Source organism: Brassica rapa, chromosome A04 (genome assembly GCF_000309985.2).
Source record: "Brassica rapa cultivar Chiifu-401-42 chromosome A04, CAAS_Brap_v3.01, whole genome shotgun sequence".
NCBI lineage: Eukaryota > Viridiplantae > Streptophyta > Magnoliopsida > Brassicales > Brassicaceae > Brassica > Brassica rapa.
Window position 1 is genome coordinate 432,531 of NC_024798.2, and position 21,892 is coordinate 454,422.

General features: G+C 36.7%; 4 protein-coding genes, 1 long non-coding RNA gene and 1 other non-coding gene across 11 annotated transcripts; 2 read left to right on the plus strand and 4 right to left on the minus strand.

Moving 5' to 3' along the window:
* The first annotated feature begins 300 nt into the window (after positions 1 to 300).
* On the plus strand, positions 301 to 2,742 carry LOC103862783 (dnaJ protein ERDJ3B). The gene is made up of 10 exons (XM_009140477.3): positions 301 to 542; positions 616 to 764; positions 848 to 983; positions 1,306 to 1,420; positions 1,599 to 1,715; positions 1,796 to 1,882; positions 1,962 to 2,021; positions 2,100 to 2,177; positions 2,259 to 2,330; positions 2,425 to 2,742. Exons 1-10 carry the CDS (start codon positions 472 to 474, stop codon positions 2,581 to 2,583), a joined length of 1,044 nt encoding a protein of 347 aa, XP_009138725.1. The 5' UTR covers positions 301 to 471; the 3' UTR covers positions 2,584 to 2,742.
* Positions 2,743 to 3,674: 932 nt separating this feature from the next.
* LOC103862784 (universal stress protein A-like protein) lies at positions 3,675 to 4,839 on the minus strand. The gene is made up of 4 exons (XM_009140478.3): positions 4,510 to 4,839; positions 4,307 to 4,416; positions 3,970 to 4,088; positions 3,675 to 3,889 (listed from the first exon to the last, which is right to left on the minus strand). Exons 1-4 carry the CDS (start codon positions 4,679 to 4,681, stop codon positions 3,799 to 3,801), a joined length of 492 nt encoding a protein of 163 aa, XP_009138726.1. The 5' UTR covers positions 4,682 to 4,839; the 3' UTR covers positions 3,675 to 3,798.
* Positions 4,840 to 7,859: 3,020 nt separating this feature from the next.
* LOC103862785 (DUF724 domain-containing protein 7) lies at positions 7,860 to 10,930 on the minus strand. Of its 4 annotated transcripts, none has more exons than XM_009140482.3 (8): positions 10,377 to 10,930; positions 9,860 to 10,279; positions 9,631 to 9,798; positions 9,458 to 9,542; positions 9,134 to 9,231; positions 8,948 to 9,050; positions 8,785 to 8,871; positions 7,860 to 8,694 (listed from the first exon to the last, which is right to left on the minus strand). In XM_009140482.3, exons 1-8 carry the CDS (start codon positions 10,839 to 10,841, stop codon positions 8,036 to 8,038), a joined length of 2,085 nt encoding a protein of 694 aa, XP_009138730.1. In that variant the 5' UTR covers positions 10,842 to 10,930; the 3' UTR covers positions 7,860 to 8,035. The 4 variants fall into 4 exon arrangements, with proteins under 4 accessions (XP_009138730.1, XP_009138727.1, XP_018514191.1 ...); XM_009140479.3 differs by having other exon boundaries at positions 9,134 to 9,267; positions 10,377 to 10,928; XM_018658675.2 differs by having other exon boundaries at positions 9,458 to 9,539; positions 10,377 to 10,927.
* A 252-nt stretch (positions 10,931 to 11,182) lies between these two features.
* LOC103862786 (ADP-ribosylation factor 1) lies at positions 11,183 to 12,717 on the minus strand. 2 transcript variants are annotated; one of them, XM_009140483.3, is made up of 7 exons: positions 12,575 to 12,717; positions 12,192 to 12,355; positions 12,031 to 12,101; positions 11,813 to 11,932; positions 11,605 to 11,723; positions 11,452 to 11,533; positions 11,183 to 11,373 (listed from the first exon to the last, which is right to left on the minus strand). In XM_009140483.3, exons 2-7 carry the CDS (start codon positions 12,337 to 12,339, stop codon positions 11,368 to 11,370), a joined length of 546 nt encoding a protein of 181 aa, XP_009138731.2. In that variant the 5' UTR covers positions 12,340 to 12,355; positions 12,575 to 12,717; the 3' UTR covers positions 11,183 to 11,367. The 2 variants fall into 2 exon arrangements, with proteins under 2 accessions (XP_009138731.2, XP_033146739.1); XM_033290848.1 differs by lacking the exon at positions 11,183 to 11,373 and having other exon boundaries at positions 11,431 to 11,533.
* A 17-nt stretch (positions 12,718 to 12,734) lies between these two features.
* Positions 12,735 to 12,807, plus strand: TRNAF-GAA. Its single transcript has one exon. It is a non-coding gene; the product is annotated as a tRNA-Phe (tRNA).
* Positions 12,808 to 16,773: 3,966 nt separating this feature from the next.
* Positions 16,774 to 21,769, minus strand: LOC117133783. 2 transcript variants are annotated; one of them, XR_004457804.1, is made up of 3 exons: positions 20,122 to 21,769; positions 19,783 to 19,927; positions 16,774 to 19,705 (listed from the first exon to the last, which is right to left on the minus strand). It is a non-coding gene; the product is annotated as an uncharacterized LOC117133783 (long non-coding RNA). The 2 variants fall into 2 exon arrangements; XR_004457803.1 differs by having other exon boundaries at positions 19,783 to 21,603.
* Between the last annotated feature and the right edge of the window lie 123 nt (positions 21,770 to 21,892).

A 21,892-nucleotide genomic window follows, 5' to 3' on the forward strand; every position in this document is an offset into this window, starting at 1 on the left:
CTCTCTGCATTTTTGTCTCCAGAACTACTCCTCCTCTCTATATGCATCGGCAAGTTGCATCTTCAAGCTCCTCATTATTATTAGGCTACTGTAAGCAAATTGAATGGTAGACTAGACGCATTTTAAGTGGAGTTAAAAGAACTGCTTCAGCAAAAATGGGCCTCGTTAAAAAATATATCTCTACGAACCACGTCGTACTGATAAAGTCAAGGAAAAAAGAAAGAAGAATCAGCGATCTTGCGATGTTGTATCCACGTGGCTTATATTGATTGGTAATACTTGTCAGAGACTTCGTTCTGATTGGTTAAGCCTTGCAATTTACACGTAAACCCGACCACTTACCTTTTTTCTTTTCTTTTTTGAATCTTTCCGCGAAAAGGGATTCGACGTTCCTTGCTTGGGTTCTTGTTAAATCTCAGGTTGGAGCAACCCTAGTAGTAACGAATCTCTCTGCGGGGATCTCCAGCTTCCATGGCGATTCGGTGGTCAGAGCTATGTATCGTACTGTTCGCACTCTCTTACGCCATCTGCGTCATTGCAGGGTAATAATCACTTTCTCTCGACTTATGAATCTCTTTTTTATATAATGTTGTAACGTTGCGTTTTCGATATCAGGAAGAGCTACTACGATGTGTTGCAAGTTCCTAAAGGCGCGTCTGACGAGCAGATCAAGAGAGCTTATCGCAAACTCGCTTTGAAGTATCATCCCGATAAGAATCAAGGCAACGAGGAAGCTACTCGCAAGTTCGCTGACATCAACAACGGTTCCTATTTTTTTTTTCTTCTTCTGAAATTGACACTTTTGATCGTTTTGAAATTGACTGTGTGTTGATGTTGTTGTAAACAGCCTATGAAGTGCTATCGGATGAGGAGAAGAGGGAGATTTATAACAAGTATGGTGAAGAAGGGCTTAAACAGCATGCTGCTAATGGTGGACGTGGAGGTGGAGGTGGGGGCATGAATATGCAGGACATCTTTAGCCAGTAAGTTCCCTCTTTTTTTTTTTTTTTTTTTTAAACTAATTATGGAATAAAGAAATGGAGTTTTGTTTATGCATGGATAGTGGATACTGATGAATCTGGTCATGTTAAAGGTCTTTGCTGTAGTGCCAATAGTTCCTAAATGGTTACTCTTTAGGTTCAAACTAGTGCTAAGAATGGGTTTTGGATGACATTTTCCTGAGAGTTTTTAATCGTTTTCTTGATTTTTATTTAAAGGGTATTTATTTTAGTGCGAAAAATTTCCTAAAAGTTCGTTTAATAGAATGCTATTGGTGGGTGCTGATATTATTATTGCGCATGTTAGGTTTTTTGGTGGTGGTGGTTCGAGGGAGGAAGAAGAGAAGGTGGTCAAGGGTGATGACGTGATTGTGGAACTTGAGGCCACTCTTGAAGATTTGTACATGGGAGGCTCTGTCAAGGTTTGTTAAGCCCCCCCCCCCCCCTTTCAGGATGTTGTCATCATCACTTGGTCTTGCTTTGATTCATTTATGCTAGTGAACATATTTAAGTTTTGGAGTATAGAGTAGCTCGGTTCTGAGACAAAATGCACATGAAAATGACTAGCCTTAAAACATTTGGTTTCTTAAACTATCAAAGGTATGGAGGGAGAAGAATGAAATAAAACCAGCTCCTGGAAAGAGAAAGTGCAACTGCAGGAATGAGGTTTATCACAGACAAGTTGGTCCTGGAATGTTCCAACAGATGACAGAGCAGGTAATAAAGGCATTTTCTCTCTCAAAATCGTCCTCTTGAGTCCAGTATCAAACACCCCAACCTGTTTCCTCTCGTTCCAGGTCTGTGACAAATGCCCAAATGTCAAATACGAACGGGAAGGATACTTCGTCACAGTTGACATCGAGAAAGGCATGAAAGATGGAGAAGTAAACTCTCCACACCCTTATTTTTGTAAACCTTAGATACTGTGAGCTTATCAATCTCTCTCTCTCTCTCTCCTTTCAGGAAGTGTCTTTCTACGAAGATGGTGAACCCATTCTCGACGGTGACCCTGGTGACCTTAAGGTTAGTCCTCTTCCCTAAGTTTCAATTATCTTCATGATCAGAGGATTTTAACCGTTGTATTATTGTACATTTTGGCAGTTCCGAATCAAAACTGCACCACATGCCCGTTTCCGGAGAGATGGCAACGATCTACACATGACCGTCAACATTACACTGGTACATTTAATATTCCACCAACATCTTCTGTATCTCTACTTATCTATTTATTGATTCTGCTTAAAAATAAACACCTTTCAGGTTGAGGCGCTAGTTGGTTTTGAGAAATCATTCAAACACTTGGATGATCACGATGTTGACATCGGTTCCAAGGTAAACTCTAACGTTCTCTCTCTCTGCACCACAAAAAAAAACTCGAAACTGGTTATCTGATGAAGTGAATATGATGTGTGTGTGTGTGGAATAGGGAATTACAAAGCCAAAGGAAGTGAAGAAGTTCAAAGGAGAAGGGATGCCACTTCACTACAGCACAAAGAAAGGAAACCTCTTTGTCACTTTTGAGGTTTTGTTTCCTTCTTCACTCACTGACGATCAGAAGAAGAAGATCAAACAAGTCTTGGCTTAGTACTCCTCTCTCTCTCTTTACATAGAACTTGTAATGATCCTTAATATTTGTAACATTACTAGGTTTGTTTTAATATAGAAAGATTGATCGAATTGTCTTTTATGTATCAAATTCTTTCATGATTTCACTAAAATATGATTTACACGTGTTTTTTGCATACTTGTTAGTCTTTCTTTCAAAATTTTGAGGAGACAGCCATTGCCTCACCCCACCAGTTGCATACAAAATTTTGTTTACTTTATCTTATCTGAATTTCATATAGCCAAATCTTTAATCTTCTCATACTTAATCCACCGTTATGTTCAAAAATCAGGTTAACTTGAGACCTTAGTGACAATAAAAACGTAAAAGTAATTCATATAATATATAATATACCGTAACGACCCAATTCTTAACCAAGAGATTTCGGCCTGTCAAGGCTCAGATCCACTCCAGAAAACTATAGCTATTGTTTTTAACCAAGAGTCTTCAATTCAGTTTAGTTTTCTCGAGTGAGGATCTCGAGTGAAGATGAGACATATACATAAACAAAAAATTTAGAAAGAACAATAAAAATATTTTTGTGACATATGCGAAACTACCAAAACAAACTGAAACTAGATTTCGATCCGTGCGTGTATTTGTTTTCATTTATTTTTATATATAAATATTTTGTTTTCAATTTTAAATTAGTATATATTATAATATATATGTATCTATCAATTTTTAGAAATTGATTAGTATATATTAGTATATTCTAAATTAGTATATATTATAATATATATGTGGTTTTTACTACTAGGTCAAGACCACTTGATTTAGTATTCCTCTCTTTAGAAATTTGTTGTTTAAATATAACTTGTAATGATTTTGATCATTGTCTTTTTATGTATTAAATTCTTTCAAGATTTCACTAAAATATGATATACCCGAGGTTTTTTTTGCATACATTGTTGAAGTTTTCGTTCAAAATTTCGAGAAGACAACCGTTGCCTTAGACAAAATTTAGTTCACATACTTCATCTTAACTAAATTTCATATATCGAAATCTTCGATCTTCTCATACGTTAAATCCACCGTTGTGTTCAGGTCAGGTTAACTTGAGACCTTAGTGAAAATAAAAACGTAAAAGTAATTCATATATATAATATACATTATTGCATAAGAAGATTGATTCAACTGTTACATCAATTGCTTTCAAACGATACACAATCATAAGACTTATCACTTTTGAGCTCAATTATTTTGAGGCATATTCTTCTTCACGATAATCACAGGACACTTCACTCGTTTGGCGCAATACTCGCTCACACTGCCTAGCAAAGCTCTATCAACGAAACATATACAACATCATATCAATAACCATTATAAAACGTAAGTATTAAACAAGATTAATTAAGGTCTTACCTTTTGAAGAAGCCATAGTCATGTGTGCCCATAACTAACATATCAGCCTTAAGGTTCTGAACTGCGTTACATATAACTTCCTTGGCATCTCCTCTTCCAACTTTTCTCTCTATATTAATCTGCGCATTAATTAACAATAAGCTTTAGTTATTTTTTTTTCATTTTTTTCGTTAAAATCTTTGGAAATAATAGATCGCTAACTAATCTAATAATATGTGGGGTTCGTATTGAATACATATATTAATTTTTTAATTTATAAATTCCATTGTTTTCACTTCTTAGTAATTTGTCAAATCTCCTTAACAAAGTGATCCAAAATTTGTTGGACTAAGCTTACATCGGACTCAAAATCTTGGTAGACGTTTCGAGATCGAGCCATGACTGACTCCACTAGCTCATTTTCGTATTTCTTCAAGGCTGCAACCGGATCTCCGGTCACTATAAACCCTAGAAAGTTGACCAAACAAAGTTCGATAAGCTGAAAGAATTATATCAAGGTTTACTCAATCAAATAATATATTGTGTAATAACGAGACTAACCTGCGGCATCAATGGAAGAATAAACGGGAAGAGGGGGCTTGACGTAGAGGAGGATAAGAGTATTATTGGAACCATATGGAAAAAGATTGTCAAGACTCCATGAAAGAGCTTCCATGCTCTCTTCGCTCTCGTCCACTGCTACAACGATCTTTCTCTCCTTTGTTTCTTCCATTTATTTACTATAAAAAAAATCTTTTGTTTGCTTAAAGTATTAGAGAAGAAATATCTAATGAAGAAGGTTTGATGGAAGAAGAGACTGCGGTTTTGGCTCTATTTATACAAGTAGCTCCGCAAACCCCCAAAACCCACTTGACTTCTGGTTTTGGAGTTAAGTGTGTTAGTTAGATATATTTGTAACTTGTAACTCGTTAGTTATATATGCAAAAGACACCTTCTCGTGACTAAACTTACAGCTGAAAAGTTTTGTGTTATGTAAAGATAAGATATAAACCCACGTTTGATTCCTAACCAATCAAAGAAGATATTGTAGATGTGAAAAAGAATATTGTAACTGTGAATTTGACTCTTTTCTCATACGATATTGAAGTGTTATGTGATATTTGTATAGCGATAAAATCATATATATATATATATATGCTAGATTGTGAACTCAAAATTCTTGAACTTTCTAGAAAAAGAAGAGGATAAAAGTAATCTATATAAAAGGTTGGACCTTTCATTTTGTTCATATATATGAGTACAGGTTCTTGAAGTTACACTAATTGACTCATCATAATTTTCAGATCTGAATTATCCACCATAAACGTATACAAACTGAAGTGTATTATTGAAGCAAATAAAACCTAAAAATATAATTGGTCCTGGTGGTCCTTGTGAAAATATCATGACCCTAAAATGAAGATAAGATGTACACAGATAGCTATCTTCCAACTAAAAAATTGACACCTTCGATGATCTTTATGCGTTTGCGCTTTCATGCTCCTGGTGGACCCAAGGGTTAAACCCGTAATATGACCATGTCACCAGATTAATGGGCCTTTAACAGGCCACGATTTTACATTTCCAATCAAAATAATGATTGATGGGCTTAAATTGGATATGATTTTGTTTATGATGAAGTTGGTGACAATTGTGTTGTTGTTGATTCAAATACTAACCCCGAAGAAGTAGAGAGAGTCTGCAAAGTGATTGATGAGTTGTTTGCGTCTCATGGAAGCTGTTCTTGAAGAAATGAACGTAGTTTTATCGCATGATCTGATCTATTATCAACTCCTAATGAAGCAAATGTTAATCATTCAATTAAATTATCTTATTGCGACTAAATTTTAAATAATGTTAGAAATTTAGAAATTTGCAACAAACTGTGTCCGATGTGTCAAGCTCCTACTGTGCTCAAGAGAGCTACTATTGTGCAAATCTATAATCTTATCTAAAATAATGAGAAAATAATCACATTAAGTTGAATCTATAAATTTATATAAATTTAGCACACAAAACACACAAAAACTAATTGATGAAAAATAAAATCTTACCAATTTTGCAGTTTGCATAACCGATTTTCCATAAGACTTCTCTATAAGACTTCTAGAGAAATATGCTATTGAAATCTGAAGTCTGCACGACTCATATGTGAAAAACATGCATATCAAAAACGTTAAAATGGTTTCAAAACAAAGAAATCAAATTGTATCCGTAAATAAGGGTGGGCACGGATCGAATATTTGGGTATTTAGAGGCATTCATGTTGATTCGATCTGTAGCCACACGGATATTCGGTAATTTGGATATATATCTGATTTTTTTAGAATTTTAAAGGATATCCGATTTGTTTCGTAAATAAAATAATTTTTAAGTAAATGAAAATATATAAAATAATAATATTTTATTACAAAAATAAAGCATTATTTAACTTTTTAAATTCTAATACCTAATATAATAAATTTAATACATAAAAATATTGTAAAACTTATATAAACTATAATATATATATAACTTATATATATAATTCTTTAAATATATGTATATATATGCATATTACGGATATAATTGGATATATGTTCCTAAAAATATTGATCTTTGTGATTTGTTTTTTTTACGGATATTGCATTTTAGTATTTGATTTGCTTCGTAGAGTTACAGATATCCGGATTTTTCTGTTCGAATCAAAACGGATAATGAATCGAATCAAAATTTATGAATATTTTGTCCAGCTCTATCTGTAAAAAAATAAATAATATATATTTAGCTTTCGATTTTTTATTCGTTTTGATTCGAACCAAAAATCCAGATAGTGTGAGTTTTATATTGAAAAAAAACTTAAATTACATAGTGTGAATACATTAATGTAGAGTTTAGCTGAGAAGCTCTCTACACGTGACATGTCAGCGTACTAATTCTCAAATCGTTGTGAAGCTGACATATGTCCATTATACTGTGAATGCATTTATTACAATGTTTCTTTTTAATATATAAGAGATTATAAGGGATATGATTTGCATCGAGTAATGAATTGATTGTCTATAATTATGATATTATGTTATATATGTTCTCTAATTAAAAAATGTGACTTTTTTCTTGTAAATTCACAATCGCTGTAAACTTGTAATTCGTTTTGTGATAGTCTTCAAATATATGTTGCTTTACACTCTTTCTGGAAATTGAAAGTGAGATGCTTTGTGTTTGTTTTCAGATGGAAAGCACTATATCAGACCCAGAGCTTGATGAGGACTTTAAGTGAAATCTACAAGGAGTATACAATGTCCAAGAACCTATCAAATTTCCTGAAGATGGATGTGATGATGAAGAGCATAGACCCATGGTGCTAACAGAAAGTCTCAAGATATCCTTTAGAGGGTACTGGCTAGGGACAAGAACGCTAGAGGTTTTGTTTACTGAGAAAATTGTGGAAAAGATTGAAAGGGAAACCGGCTGCAAGTGCTCATCAGAGATCAGGTCGTGCTGGTAGAACACAGAGAAGAGTTTCAATAATGACTTGCAACCACAAACGTATCCTGAAATATTGAGATCATCTTGTGTTAGGGGCTATGTTAGTGTGGGTAGGCTTAAGCTTGCTACTAGTTTCATGTAAATTAGAGCTCATCTTTATGCTACGTACATGATATTCATGATTGTCTAGAGTTAAACAGTATATTGTCTAGGTTTTGCATACTCATGGATCATGGTTATAAGTGCCGATGATCCATGGATCCAACTTTAATAGAGGTTTATCATAATTACTACGATTTTTCCAACTTCCCCAACTGTGAGGCACGAAACATGTCCTCGAGAAGCCTATAAGAAGAGACAGAGGGAGAAAGGAAGATAGCAAGAATCACAAGTAAAGGATGATCATCATATTCTCTCAAGACGACGTGTCAACATGATGATTCTACTTTGACAATCCATAAAGGCCGTCTTTCATTATAATTACCACCATGTCCATTATAAGATTCTAGAACTTCTCGTTTGTTCCTTTGAAGATTCCACAAACACCGAGTCAAAAGTTATTATTACACAAAACATTCATTTAGATGATATGGCTAGCTTATTATTATTATTATCATTACTACCATGGGAGGCTCACAGTTGCTTGAAACTCCTCCTCCACATTCTGAACCTTCTGGTCAAGAACAGCTGCGTAGGTATGCATGCGAGCTATATCCTTGTCCATTGTCACTTTCGCTTCCTTCAACAACGCTTCTTGCTTCTGCAACTCAACAATCTTCTTGGACACTAGTTCAATATCTTCTTCACACTTCCTTCTCTTGTTACCATTCTCTGTGATCTCTCTCTCAGCAGCTTGCAACTCTTCCAACGCCCACGTCTGGTTCTCTTTAATAGACAGTAGCTTCTCGATCCGAGATAGAGGAGCTGTGATATCGAACCCGTGCTTCTCCAGCTTGAGAAAGGACTCTTTGATCCTGTTTATCGCGCTCACTGAACTGTCCACTTGTATGTTGCTGAGTTTCTCCAACAGACCGGTGAAGTTCACCATTGCACCAATAGCATCTCCTTCACGAGACTCTTCCTCGCATTGGAGGAGCGGGCTGAAGTGTGGACGCTGCGGCACAGCTTTGAAGATCTCCATTGATTCGAGGACTTGCCAACACGGTGACTTTTTCGCAAATGGCAGAACCATTGTTGAATCTTTCGCTTTAGGAGTTTCCACGACATGCTTTTCCACTACAGAAGGATCAGGAGGAGCCGCCCGAGGAGCTGATTGCCCTGAAGGATCAGATCAGACAAAACAAAAAACACAATACAATTAGAACCGAAAGGTGAAGAAGTGTAAGCACTAAAAAATCAAATCCGAACCTGATGATGAGTTTCCACCGTGGATCCATGAAGCAAGAGGCTGATCATCGTCATCAGTCATATCAGCAGTACCATTAGCCGCCACACCTGAATGTTCATAAGTCAACAATGTTTCAAGAATCCAAAGAGACAACATTAATCCATTAAGACAACAATACAGTACCTGTCTTCTGCTTTTGATTAGGCTCTGTGCTTACGAACTTGCGTGGCTGACGTCCTCTCTTCCTCTTATTAACGCTCTCTCTGTTACTAGACTCCTCAGGTGTCTGGGCACAGAGTGAGTCAATGATAGGATGAACAACAAACCGACACAAAGAGGAATGTTGAAAACATACTAGTAAACATTCACCTTGGCTTCATCAGCAGAAGATCCCTTTTGATTCTTCATCACAGTTTGTTTCTTCCTCGGAGTTGTTTTCCCTTGTGTTTTCGTCAGCTGGACTGCAGCTACACCCAGGACTACCGATGAGTGATACTCTTTTGCTGATAAAAAAAAACATAACGTAGATTCATGACACATTTAAGTTTTACTTTTCTCAAACAAGAATCATCATCATACTTTTTAAAGTTAAAGAAAGGATCGATTAGGAAACTATTATGCATATAAGGAAGACGTAGTAATGAAATAATATTACGTTTTATTAGTTTCTTAATCTATCAATAACACACTTACTTTCTGGTGCTATCTCTGGTTGCTTTGAGACTAGTGTGTTACCACCATCCACCACAGCATTACCTCTTTTACTTGCTACTAACTTCTTCACAAAGCAGATAAAGTTATAAGCAGATGGCAAGTTAGAGACTCAATGAAAAAGTAATAACGGGAAGGAGATATTTATAACTCACAGCTGGAGTTTGGGGGAGCAGTGTTACAGACTCTTTACCAGCTTCTGCAACATCAGGAGAGGCAGGAGGAAGGCACCTAGAAGATCGTGTCGACCTCAGTTTTACTTTTACCCTTATGCGGGTTGCTACCTCAGCTGCATGCTGACGACTCTCCTTCCCATCCGAAACCTACACACATACTAACTTCAATGCATGTTCTCTAAAAGATCAGGTAACAACTAACAAGTACCTTTTCTTTAGTTAGCCAAGCTCCACCTTTCCACTCCATAGACGGTCTTAGCTGCGACTGTACAAAGTCTTTACCCTCCTTGTTTGTTCCCACAAGGAGAGTGTATCTATCCCCAGTAAGAACCATGCTTACTACACTCGGACACCATCCAGACCCGAGCAGAGCATCCACTTGCTCCATCAACCCAAAAGGTCTTAAATCAAAAGGCGGTGGTGGAGGCCTGACTTCAGAGTAAGGAACGTTTCTCTTGGTCCACTCATCTTCTTCTCCACCGCTCAAACTCTTGTGCTTCACCAACAGCAACGTCCCATCTTCATTCTCCATGATGGCTATAGCCGAAACCCAAATATCACCAAAATCCTCAACCTGAGTCCTCACTTCTACATTCTCTCCGGCGCTATACTCCGACTTCATCAAATGCTTCAGACACAAAAACAAAACAAAACAATTAAGACAGCATACAAACAAAAGAAAAATGAAAACTTTAATAATAATGATAAAGGTGAAGACTTTTAACTCGTTTCTCGCAACGAAACCACTCATCATCATTCCAAACCATATGCGTCCTGAGCTCCTTCCGTCCAACCTGGATGACGTCAGGCTCGAACTTGAGGTACACCAAGAAACGGTGACCAGGCAAGAGCTTAACCACCCAGCCAGACCACCAGCCACCTCTGTGAGCAGCGTCAACCATGTCGCCTTCCTCGAAATCGACTTCTTCAGGGGAGGACGGATCCGGCGGGGGAAGGGGGCGGATCAGGCGGTGGACAGCGGTTGTGATAAGCGGAGGAGAGTGGTCTTCTTCTTGGGTGGAGAGAGGGTTTAAGTGGCGAACGGAGAGCTTCTTGCGCTTGGAGACAGCGAGATTCTCTTCCAGGATGGCGCGGTACCATACATTGCCGTTAGACTCGTTGGAAGAGACTTCAATCTCGGAGCCTTTCGAAGCGGAGAGCTTCTCCTTTCTCCCGGTGGATGACAGCATTGCTTTAGAGCAGAGAGAAAGAGAGAGAGAGAGAGAGAACAGTAGTGTGCTTTAGTTAGTGTTCTGTGCTTTAGAAAAGAATAATGCTGCTGCTTAAAAAGGAATTAATTATTTATTTATTTATATTAATTTAGGGGAGAATTTAATTATGATTTGATTAAAAAGTTAAAGCCCATCAAGACAAATGGAATGTGGGTGGGTCCTTTGGTTGTTGTAATAAGTTTAGTCGTTTCTCGTTTGGTAAGCTTTGTATTTTAGCTCGTTTAAGGTAATACGATTATTTTAGATCCCATTTTAGTTTAGTCAGGATTCTATAAATAAATTTAATAAATGTGTGAAGATATTGGAAAATCCGCCGAAACGTGGGTTCATTTCATAATATTCAGAATTTAGTATATAAGAAAAACAACTTTAAAAGAGTTATTAGGGAGCGAAGAACAAAGTGTGAAATGATAAAAAGTCTGAGACGAAAGAACAAAACAGAGTCGAAGATTCTTCGATGAGACCAAACCCACAAACTGCTATCCTAAGCCTGCATTTAATTACACATTTAGTTCAACTCATTAGTATAATTTTAAACAATAAAATATTATGTACCAAAAAGATATACCTTGTTTGCGATGTTGTTGGAGAGCCAGTCAAGTCCCTCGTAGAGCCCTTCTCCTGAGGTAGCACATGTACTCTGTATGTACCTGTCAAACCAAAACCAAACCAACGATTAACATCACTTGTACTGCTTTAGCTTTTGTTTATTAGGCTTTACCAGTGTCGTTGACGGAGAGAGTGAAGGCCAAGTTTGTCAGTAATCTCAGCGGCGTTCATGGCGTTTGGAAGATCTTGCTTGTTAGCAAAGACAAGAAGCACGGCATCTCTCAACTCATCCTGCAACAATAGTTAAAAATGAAACATTAACCTAGACAATGTCGATGTAAAAACAGATAAGAAGAAGATGCTGGTTTCAGAGTTTTTACTTCGTTGAGCATTCTGTGAAGCTCGTCTCTAGCTTCCACAACACGGTCACGGTCGTTGCTGTCCACCACGAAGATCAGCCCTTGCGTGTTCTGGAAGTAGTGCCTCCACAATGGACGAATCTGGATTGGAATTAGTGCAAGCACAAAAGCATTTTCAGATTTGGTATCATTCAGCATAATCATGAATGGTACTAACGGAATGTGTAATGAGAGAATACCTTGTCCTGACCCCCGACATCCCAGACGGTGAAGCTGATGTTCTTGTATTCCACAGTCTCCACATTGAAACCTAGCCAAGAAAAACAAGAATAGTCAAATTCCAATCACTCACACAACACTGTCACTCAAGCATAGTCAAAGTTAGAAATGAGTCTCTCACCAATGGTTGGAATGGTGGTGACGATCTCGCCAAGCTTGAGCTTGTACAGGATGGTGGTCTTACCAGCAGCATCGAGACCAACCATGAGGATACGCATCTCTTTCTTCGCAAACAGCTTGCTGAACAGCTTCCCGAAAGACAGCCCCATCTTCTTCTTTCAAACCCTGTTCGTTCGTTAAAAAACATGCAATATTACTCATTAGCCCCTCATCAATTGCATCCTACGAAGAATTCTCTCAGATCTCATTGCAAGTTCTGATCAAATCAAATCAAATCAACATCCTCCTAGATCTAAGATTCCCACGGCAAACAATCACAATACACGAATCCGGGAGAATACACAGAGATCTCGCAATCACGGATCCAGTGAGACTGGGACTTACCGGGGGGAAGAAAGGCTACGCCGAAGAAGAGCTCGCCGATGGTCTTCGAACGATTAAGAGGAGGATCGTGTGTTACGCTACCTTTCTCTACTTATATTTTTCTTACGCTTTTTTTTAGTATACATTATATTAACTTCAGTTCGTTTTCAATTAACAAATTGCGGGGATAGCTCAGTTGGGAGAGCGTCAGACTGAAGATCTGAAGGTCGCGTGTTCGATCCACGCTCACCGCACTTTCGTTTTTTATTTTATTTAGTAATTTACACTAATGAGTTGGGCCTGACTTAAAAATGTATTCAATCAGGTTTTATCAGCAATATATAAATGGGCTTGTTCTTGATAGATGCTGTTTTACTACACCCTTTTGTATGAGCCGGTTCTAAATCTCATATTAAATCGGTCCAAGTGCCCCCCAGTCCAACTATTGATGACTAATGATTGCGATATGAGGTCACTTTGTAAAGTCAAAAGTCTGACTATGAGCCACCGTTGTCTCAATTTGTTAAAATTCTTTTATCAATTCAATATTTTTCTCTTTATTATAGAATTCAGAATTATTAGTCTGTCTCCTGTTATTATTTGTGTATCCGCCTTTTATTTAAAGTCACTGTTTACGTACGTTGAACCTAGACTATGGTTTATGAATACAAATGTTACTATTATTTCGCCAGGGGAAAAAGAGTAAGCTAGTAATAAGATGAAATGCCAAGTGCAGGATGTAAATAGAAAATGGGAAATGTCCTCTACCAACCTGAGTTTTTCTTTTTTTTTTTAACTCTGTATATTGATATTTAGGTTAATAATACAGAAGTTAAGGCTGGTCTTTAGTTATACACTACACTTTGTCTTTCGCCGCTCACATTTTTATGTTTCCACCTCAATTATTATCGCTCCCTTCACAGAAGAAAAAAAGTCGCATCATACACATCATTCTTAATGGGATTGAAACAGCTTTGTATATAAAATTGATGACATACCTTTGTGAGAGAAAACCAAAAGACTTATAATGAGTGAATGCATGATTGAATCTTTAATAATGTAGCTTTTTCAGAAATTAACGATTTATATTATTGAAAAGAGCCGACTGATAAAAACTGCGTACGAACAAACTAAGAAGATATTCAAAGAACGAAAAGAGTATATGTGTGAGTTTGGTGGACAACTTTCACAGAGTCTGATGAATAATTAATATGAAAGCTATCAATCAAGTAATACCGCAAAGCAGTTTTGCATGGACATGATTCATTACTGCTCATAATATCCTTTTCTGCAAAAATAATCGGTTAACCAAATAAATTATACATTACTAGACTATACATAAAAGTATATTTGATTTATTTATCGACATTATTCTACTGAAACTATCTTTAGGGCGAATATGCCTTCACTTGATTTGATAAAGTAAAAAACCGACCAATTATAGCCGCCTTGTAAGTACTCGTTCTCGAAGGATAACCAAAAAAACATATAAAGCACCGACACATATAAAACCCCTTACTATCCAATCCAATGAGTCATCTATTACCGGGAGGCAGTATAGTCGAGGTCGAAGGGGCGGGGGGTGTTTAACTATAAAAAATCTACATATGTCATCGATAAGTAAAAATAGACATATAATTCACCCTCTCATTGGGCCAAGCATAGAGACAAAATCGAACTCAGTGCCAAAGACTTTGGGGGTGGGGGGTGGGGGGGGGGGGGTGTTGATGTGTACTTACTTGGTTGCATGATAAGTTAAAATAAAGCTCGTGTAATGTATATATGTAACTTAATGTTATGTCATGTCCCTTCCTACATCTCAATTGTTTAATCCGAAAATATCTATCGACATGCGTAGTAGTAGTTGACCTTTTATCGTATTATTAAGTAAAGAAACAAACAAAATAGTAATAATAATAAGAGAATAAGATGAGATGGCTATAGAAAGTAACACCATTTATAAAAACATTAAGCCAATCAAACTTTTCATAATATGTACATGCTCTAAATATATTTGTTATGCAATAATTTGTCTCTCCCCCTTCCACCGTAAACCCTAAGCCGCCGCTCATTTTCTGCGTTTTCAGGCGGCCGACGGCACCTCTCGTCGTTGGTCTCCCTCTCCAGCCGTTTGTCATCGCCTTCCGCCCTCTGCTATCTCTTCTTTTGTCTCTCCTCTTTGCTCAGTGTGTCTGGATCCGATGAGATTTTTCCACCGGATCTAACTGGAATCGAAGGGTCTTTGATTCCTCTGGACCACCAGCGAGGCGAGACGAGTCGGTGATGGCTCTGGGAGCCCTGGATCTACTCTTAGTCGCTGATTGCGCTTGGATCTGGGTCAGATCTGAGATCCGAGATTCGCCAGAAGCTTCGACGCGTCACTGCCGTCCACGCCTCTGCTCCGCCGTCTCGCCCCAGTCCGTCTATTCTAGCAGTTAGCTCCAGGGTTTGCGTAGAGCTCCTCCTCTCTTTGAGTGAAAGGTGGTTGTGAGGCGCACCACCGAGGACCTCTGTTTCTGTAGCTCAAACGACAGCTTCCATGGTGTTCCTCAGCGAATGGTTAGCTCCCCTTTCCTGCTCTCATCGTCTTCTACTAGGGTCTTGAGGACAACCCTCGACGTCGACGTCTGTTGCGGAAAGAGCGATGTTTTCTTTCGCCTTCAGGTCACCTGCTTCAAGGAGTTCCGTGCTCCCTCTGTGCTTCATTTCCCATTCCAAAGCTCCCGGTCGATTGCGATATGTAACTCTGCTGTCTCCGCCGCATCTTCTGTGTCGCGCAGCGGAATGAGGGGCCAAAACGACCGACTGCGCTTGACCGCGATCTTCATCTTCAGTGGTGTAGCAGCGGGTTTACACTATCGTCATCCTCTGTGTTAACTTGGGCTTGTTTGTCGACGTCCTCCTCCAGCGGAGCTCCGGGGCGTGAGCCAGGCGCTTCCGTCGATGCCTGCTAGGAGCCACTTCGGTGAGGCTCGATCGAACTCGTCTTCAGGTTATTCTCCTGCTCTGTGTTTCAAACCAGTAGAACAGGAAGCGCTTTGGTATGGGAGTTTAAAATGCTGTCTTTGTGCTTCAATGTAATATTAACTTAAGTAAGCCATTGTTTGGGTTGCTTGGTGTTAATCTTTGTAGGTTCTATGGGGCTTTTTTAAACTTTTTGCGGTTCCATAAACCTGATAAGCTGAAAAGCATCTCTTGGTTTCAATGTTCTATAACTTGTAACCGGATTTTCATTATCTTCTAATGATATTTACCCTTTAGCAAAAAAAAAATTAGTCCAATTGCATGTTTGAATCATGAATTCCTCAAAACTAAGAAAAACAAGTCCAACTAAGGGTCTTTTTCGTAAAACTGTGATTTAGAGAAACATATTTTGATATAAATTATTATTTATATTTAATAATGGTTCATCGTATAAATTGTCTACTAAAAAAACTGGGTTGAAGGAAACACTCAACAGAAAGAAAAAGAAAACATTCAATGGGCAGAACAATCAATACTTAGTACTTCACATGCGTAAGAGCAAATATAGGCGACTTTACATTACGTGAATTTTGCATGAACATATATATATGAAGAGCCATTCATGTTAAGGCTTTTCTATATGAATATGTTCGTTTCATGTGAAGCGATTCAGAATTTTTTTTTGTTTGCAAAACTGATGATCTTTTTAATATAAATTATGATATATTTATAACAATGGTTCATAATATTTATTTATTAGAAATGTTGGTTGCGAAATACGGCTGTGAATTTGTAATATTTTATAGGTGATTGTGAGATTGCGTCGAGTGCCAAGAAATGAGTTGTACATGGCACATGGGCTTCAACCTCTCTTCATACATACATACATAATATATAATTTATTAATCATGCATTAATGTGTATACAAATATAGTTACTTTTTATAGTAACTAGTGGTATTCCGGCGCTACGCGCCGGGTTTGTATGTTTTATTTTTATTGAGTTGAAAATTATTTTTTGATATATTTGATAGTGGTTTGTGAAAATAGTGTATTATTTTGTTTTGTACTTGCTTAGGACAACCTGAATAACAGCATGAGTGGTTTTTATAAATTAATGAATAAGTGGTTTCATAGATTAATATTTTTTGCCACTAAAAAGAAGACATGTGAAGAAGTAACCTCAGAAACGTCTTTTTTTTTAAGAATCGTTTTTTTTCTCTTCTATTTTCCTTTAGGCTTTCTCTTTCTTATTTCTAATTTTTTTGTTTTTTGATCTGGTTAGAAATGATGCAAGTGACTTCTGTTCTGTTGCACTTGCTCATACCCGGTTATCTTGAGTGCTTTTGGTTAAAATCGTTGATTGATGGTTCCATGATATTACCAACGTTGTCTGCTCCTCGACGATTGATCTGCACATGCAATAATATTTCTTTGGATTTGTTTATGGAGTTTTTTATTGATTTATAATGAATGATTTGAAATCCATTTTTGAAGATATATAATGGTTATGTGGAAGAAGCATAGTGATATTGAGTTGGTATTATACACCCGTGAATACTTATGCTAAAAAATTTCTTATAAATAATATTTAATTTGTAAATTCTTTATTATTTGTTAAAATGGACTAATATTGGACCTAAAAACAATATTGATGTAAATTCAGCTCATTATGGTAGAATATTTAGTTGTTAAACATTTTAAAATTGTTCGAAAAAATTTCATTTATACTTTGAGAGTAATAGATGTTTTAAATATATATAAATTTAATTTTGTTAAATTAAAAGTTTAAGCTGAAATATTGTTCAAGACAACAATTTATAATAAAATGATAGACTTTTTTTAATGAAAATATATGATAGGCTTTTACAATTAATCAACATAATAACCTAATTTCATTAAATTGATGACATATTCATAATTTCATACATGTCGGTTTGTTTTATAATTTTATCTATATCTCTATTAAAATTTAGAATAGTGTTCATTATTTTAATGCGTGGAAACACATGCTTTGTTCACATTGATCAAATAATTTAAAAGTATATAATACAATTTAATTGAACTGGGAGGAGACAAAGCTAACACCAATATATATCTAATACATCGGAGCCAAAGTCAATGACATGATTACTCAAAATGGTTACATGGCGATTAGATTCTTTTCGAGTCAAACCGAAACAAAATCTCCTCTCATTTTATTATCTCTTTTGAGGACAGAGGAGGAGAAACAAAGAAAATGAAAAACAAAGAGTGAGCATCATTAGCTGAAAGGTTCAATGAATTAGAAGTAGAGCTAGAGCATAGAGGGAGATGTAAACTGTTGGAATGGAGAGAAGCTTATCCTTCATTGATCAATCAATTATACTGAGAACCGCCTCAGCAGAAGAGGAAGTTTGTCTGAAAATCTTGCAGTTACGTTCTCTCCATATATTATACATGATGAGTTGCAGTAGCAGCTTGAAGATGTTTGCACTGTCCGGTGTTAAGTCATGCAGTCCACCGAGTCCAAGAAGTCTGATGGGCCAATGTCTAGCTGGTTCCCCGTGAATATGTTCCACAATCCAACTGCGAAAGCGTAGTGGAAGAAGAGATGTCCATGAGACTCTGTACCATTCGTACATAGAACACAGCTTGCAAGGACAGTCAAACCCCAAGACAACAGCCTATTTCTAGAAGGGAGTCTAGATGACATAGCAATCCAAGTAACAAAAGAACATCCTGGAATTTCTTGCTTGAACCAAACCGTAGTATGGCAAGAAACAACAGGTGCAGGTTGTCTAAGCCGTTCCTATGTCACTTTGGAGGAGATCAATCTATTTAAAAAAATTCAAGCAGGACCTCACCACAAATACACATCATCGCATAAGAATTTTATGGATGTTGTGTAGAAGAAATACCAACCATTGGAGTTTCTGCATTAAGAAAACGTACGGGAGGAAAGTAATAATTTCCAAGACGTGTTGCTACTGAAAAAGTTGCATTCCACTGTATGCGAAGTTGTTGATCCCGCAGGACCCAAGAGATCCCCAATATGCCCTAACTCAGTCAAGTAATCGTACCAGAAGGAAGCTGTTCGACCATTACCGATTCCGCACCTAAAGAACACGTGTAGTGACTGTTTTAGCTGCAACATTCCTCCAAATCCTGCATTTATTTGATATATAAGCTTTGTTACAACTAACATAACCAAAACAAATGAAAAAGACAGCTTTGGACATTGTTAAACATATATATGTTTTAAAAAACTGAATGAAAGATACTGACCTTGGAGAAATCGAGAGATGAATTCTTTCTTTTCTTTCTCCACCATTTCCAGTTCAAGTCTCATGAGTCATGACTTTCACAAACTGTATATTTGAGCCCAACTCCCTTTAATCCAGGTGGACATTTGCAGCCTTTTGAATGATCATACTGAACAGCAGCAACAACTACAGAAATAAAATAAAAGGTAAGAATCAATCATTTTTTTTTTTGAAAAAGAGGTAAGAATTAATCATTGTAAGTCAGATATATAGAAAGAGAGGGAATGTTTAAACAGAGGAGGGGAAGTTAGTTAGTTTTGAGATATGCCATATTACACAGCAAGCCGAATATGTTCTTCCCATTTGAGTATGTTTCCAGAATCCTCCATTGTTTATACATGTGAAAAAATATCATTACGGTAATTATAACATACTTTTGAGCATTATTTTTTACCTTCACCCAAAACTTGACACCTTGAACAACAGGACATTGACATACTCTTCCTCTGAAAGTGGCCTGCAATAAAGAGACTCCTTTTTACTGTAACATATACGTAGATATATATATAACATAACTCTAACAAAACAATAAAAATTATTTTAAGATCTTACACACCCTGCAAGCTGTAATGTTGATAGTCTTATCCTCCCAACACCCTCCATTGTTTTGCAAACACTCGTTGGTTTCTATGTCTGCCTGCGCAATCACAGAACCATACGTTAAAATTAGTGTTTATCAAATAGAGATATGTATAGGAAGGATAGAGAGGACCTTTGTTTAAGCATATGTGTGGCTCAGTCGTCTCGCTAAACCCTGAGCAAAGGTCCTTAAGCACCACCGATCTCTCCAACAGAACATCCTTGCTTCTCTCACCTCTGGGTTGTTTGTTGTTTATCATAATAGTTGGTAATATTGTCACATCTCCTCGCGAGCCTTTCCCAACCTTAAACAAAATTAGCAATCAATAGTTAGAAGCCTTACATTTGTGGAAAAAAAGGGAGAAAAAGATAGAGAGCTCACTTGTGCTTCTTGTTCACCTCTGAACACGTGATTCTCAGTATTTGAAAAAGAAGCAAGCCTGCCGCAAATCCTGATCGATCATGTCTCTCCCGTTGTATCAGGAGCACAGTACCTTCCTCCGTTGATGCACTGTGATTTGCATTGCCTGCTTGCCAAAAACGATTCCTTTCACATTTATTGGCCAGAAAGAGAAGTTGAACGACAGAGGATGCTAAGAGTTGAGAAAAGACTTCATTGTCTTTGCAGTAAGAGATGAGCGAAAACGGAAACGTCAGATTGAAGAGGCGTGACTATGGAACCCTAATCTTAATCACAAAAAAGCAGTATAACCGAACATACCAAAATGATTGAACCGAGATGGAGATTCGAAAAGCATGATTTTGTCATCGTGATCGGAGGTAACAGGGGATTTTCCATTCGGTTTGATCGCCATAGAGTAAGGAGAGAAGTTTGAGATTTGGTTTCCACTCAAAAGAGATGAACAGTTTATAAAGGAGCAGGAAAAAAGCAAACCGAAACGAACTCATAAAGGATCAATTGATGGATGGAGATGTCGTGGGGTATTGATTGTAGAGATGTGGATCGAAAATTCTGTTACGATGAAGAACAAAGGGTGAAGACGAAGAGATGCAGGCGCGGAGCATCGAGGTTTCCGCCTCGGGTGGTTTTTTTTTTTTAATAAACTGAGACCAAGCCCAATAAACCAAACGAAGCCCAGAAACCCAAAGCATTTGATTTTGTGTTTGGTTTTGTCCGCGACCCAGAAACCCAATAAAAAAAAATCGATGTCCTACGTGGATTAATCAAATGTTATGATTGGGTGAATATAATTGCCTACGTGGATAGGCTTAAAACACACTATTTGTTCCTTTTAGTATAGAGTAGATGCTGTTTATAGTTAAGAAACCAACGAATCTACGGTGTGGGTACAATCCGCAGCTGAGCATTGAAGGACAATCGTAACGTGTCAAAATTCAATACCAAAAGTAATCAACTAAGTGACAAAAGAAAGGTTAGTAACAACCAATGGTGATTGGATAACGATGTCAAGTATGGTTCGTAGTTGTTTAAAGATGTTCGTATGTGTTAGGTTGATTTCTTACTATTACAACGTCAGTGTATGATTATATGTACATTATCTCCACCACCTTTCACAAAGTGGCCCTTTTTTGTTTTGACTTTACAAGAAACATCGTACGGGTCGTTTTGCTTTTTAAGAGGCAGGTAATGTATTAGTAATAGGTGCTTAAGGGCATCTCTATCCGTACTTCATTTTTTCCTCTAAAATAGAGTAAAAGTAAATATGGAGTAAGGAATGCTCCAACCCAACTTCATATCTCACTCCATAATGAAATTTACTCCATAAATGGAGTAATTTATTTTTTGTTTGTTCTTCACTCCATTATAGAGTGGAAAATGGAGTAGGATTGGAGCAATTTTACCATATTTTCACTTTTATTTCATTTTAAAGGAAAAAATGGAGTTATACATTGGAGATACTCAGTTTCCCAATTGTAGATGGTTATTAAAAAAAACTGACTGCATGTAGTTTAATAACATTTCAACTGTTTTTTTTTTTTTTTGAAATTTCAACTGTTTCTGTATGTAAGTTTCCAAAACATTTTGCCTATCTTTTGAAGCCATAGGTTAACTTGCTTCTCATCCACATTTTAAAAACTTATTTTCCACTAAATGTCAATTGTTTGGTAAATAGACTGAAGTGAATCTCAAACACAAATAACCATTTCAAATTCTAAAATTACAGTATATGTGATATGACTATCGATTGGTATCAATGTATACTAATCATCCCTAATACTTCATGTGGTTCAAAATGCAAACTATTTCATATTTTTTATGTAAGATGTTTCAATTTTTTAAGTTAAATTTAATTTTATTGAAACTATTTAAACAGTCATATTTTCTAATTTTGAATGATTTTAATATATATATATAATGATAATATTAAGTAAACTTGTAATTATTATGTTTATAACGAAAACATCATATGAATATGTTTGGTCAAAAAAAATATGTTTATGAAAACTTGTAACCGGCCGGATTGGTAAACGATTTTACAAAATATATAGTATTTTTATACCTTGAAAGA

What these genes read in the sequence shown, in the direction of transcription:
- LOC103862785 (XM_009140479.3), bottom strand. Translation starts at nt 10,841, where the DNA reads ATGCTGTCATCCACCGGGAGAAAGGAGAAGCTCTCCGCTTCGAAAGGC. An exon ending in CTTGGCTAACTAAAGAAAAG is followed by an intron (nt 9,799 to 9,859) that starts GTACTTGTTAGT and finishes GTATGTGTGTAG; the next exon opens with GTTTCGGATGGGAAGGAGAG. An exon ending in TGCTCCCCCAAACTCCAGCT is followed by an intron (nt 9,543 to 9,630) that starts GTGAGTTATAAA and finishes TGCTTTGTGAAG; the next exon opens with AAGTTAGTAGCAAGTAAAAG.
- LOC103862783 (XM_009140477.3), top strand. Translation starts at nt 472, where the DNA reads ATGGCGATTCGGTGGTCAGAGCTATGTATCGTACTGTTCGCACTCTCT. An exon ending in GCCATCTGCGTCATTGCAGG is followed by an intron (nt 543 to 615) that starts GTAATAATCACT and finishes TTTCGATATCAG; the next exon opens with GAAGAGCTACTACGATGTGT. An exon ending in ATGCAGGACATCTTTAGCCA is followed by an intron (nt 984 to 1,305) that starts GTAAGTTCCCTC and finishes TGCGCATGTTAG; the next exon opens with GTTTTTTGGTGGTGGTGGTT.
- LOC103862784 (XM_009140478.3), bottom strand. Translation starts at nt 4,681, where the DNA reads ATGGAAGAAACAAAGGAGAGAAAGATCGTTGTAGCAGTGGACGAGAGC. An exon ending in ACCAAGATTTTGAGTCCGAT is followed by an intron (nt 4,089 to 4,306) that starts GTAAGCTTAGTC and finishes ATTAATGCGCAG; the next exon opens with ATTAATATAGAGAGAAAAGT. An exon ending in GACTATGGCTTCTTCAAAAG is followed by an intron (nt 3,890 to 3,969) that starts GTAAGACCTTAA and finishes TTTCGTTGATAG; the next exon opens with AGCTTTGCTAGGCAGTGTGA.
- LOC103862786 (XM_033290848.1), bottom strand. Translation starts at nt 12,339, where the DNA reads ATGGGGCTGTCTTTCGGGAAGCTGTTCAGCAAGCTGTTTGCGAAGAAA. An exon ending in ATGTCGGGGGTCAGGACAAG is followed by an intron (nt 11,933 to 12,030) that starts GTATTCTCTCAT and finishes ATTCCAATCCAG; the next exon opens with ATTCGTCCATTGTGGAGGCA. An exon ending in TCTCTCCGTCAACGACACTG is followed by an intron (nt 11,534 to 11,604) that starts GTAAAGCCTAAT and finishes TTGGTTTGACAG; the next exon opens with GTACATACAGAGTACATGTG.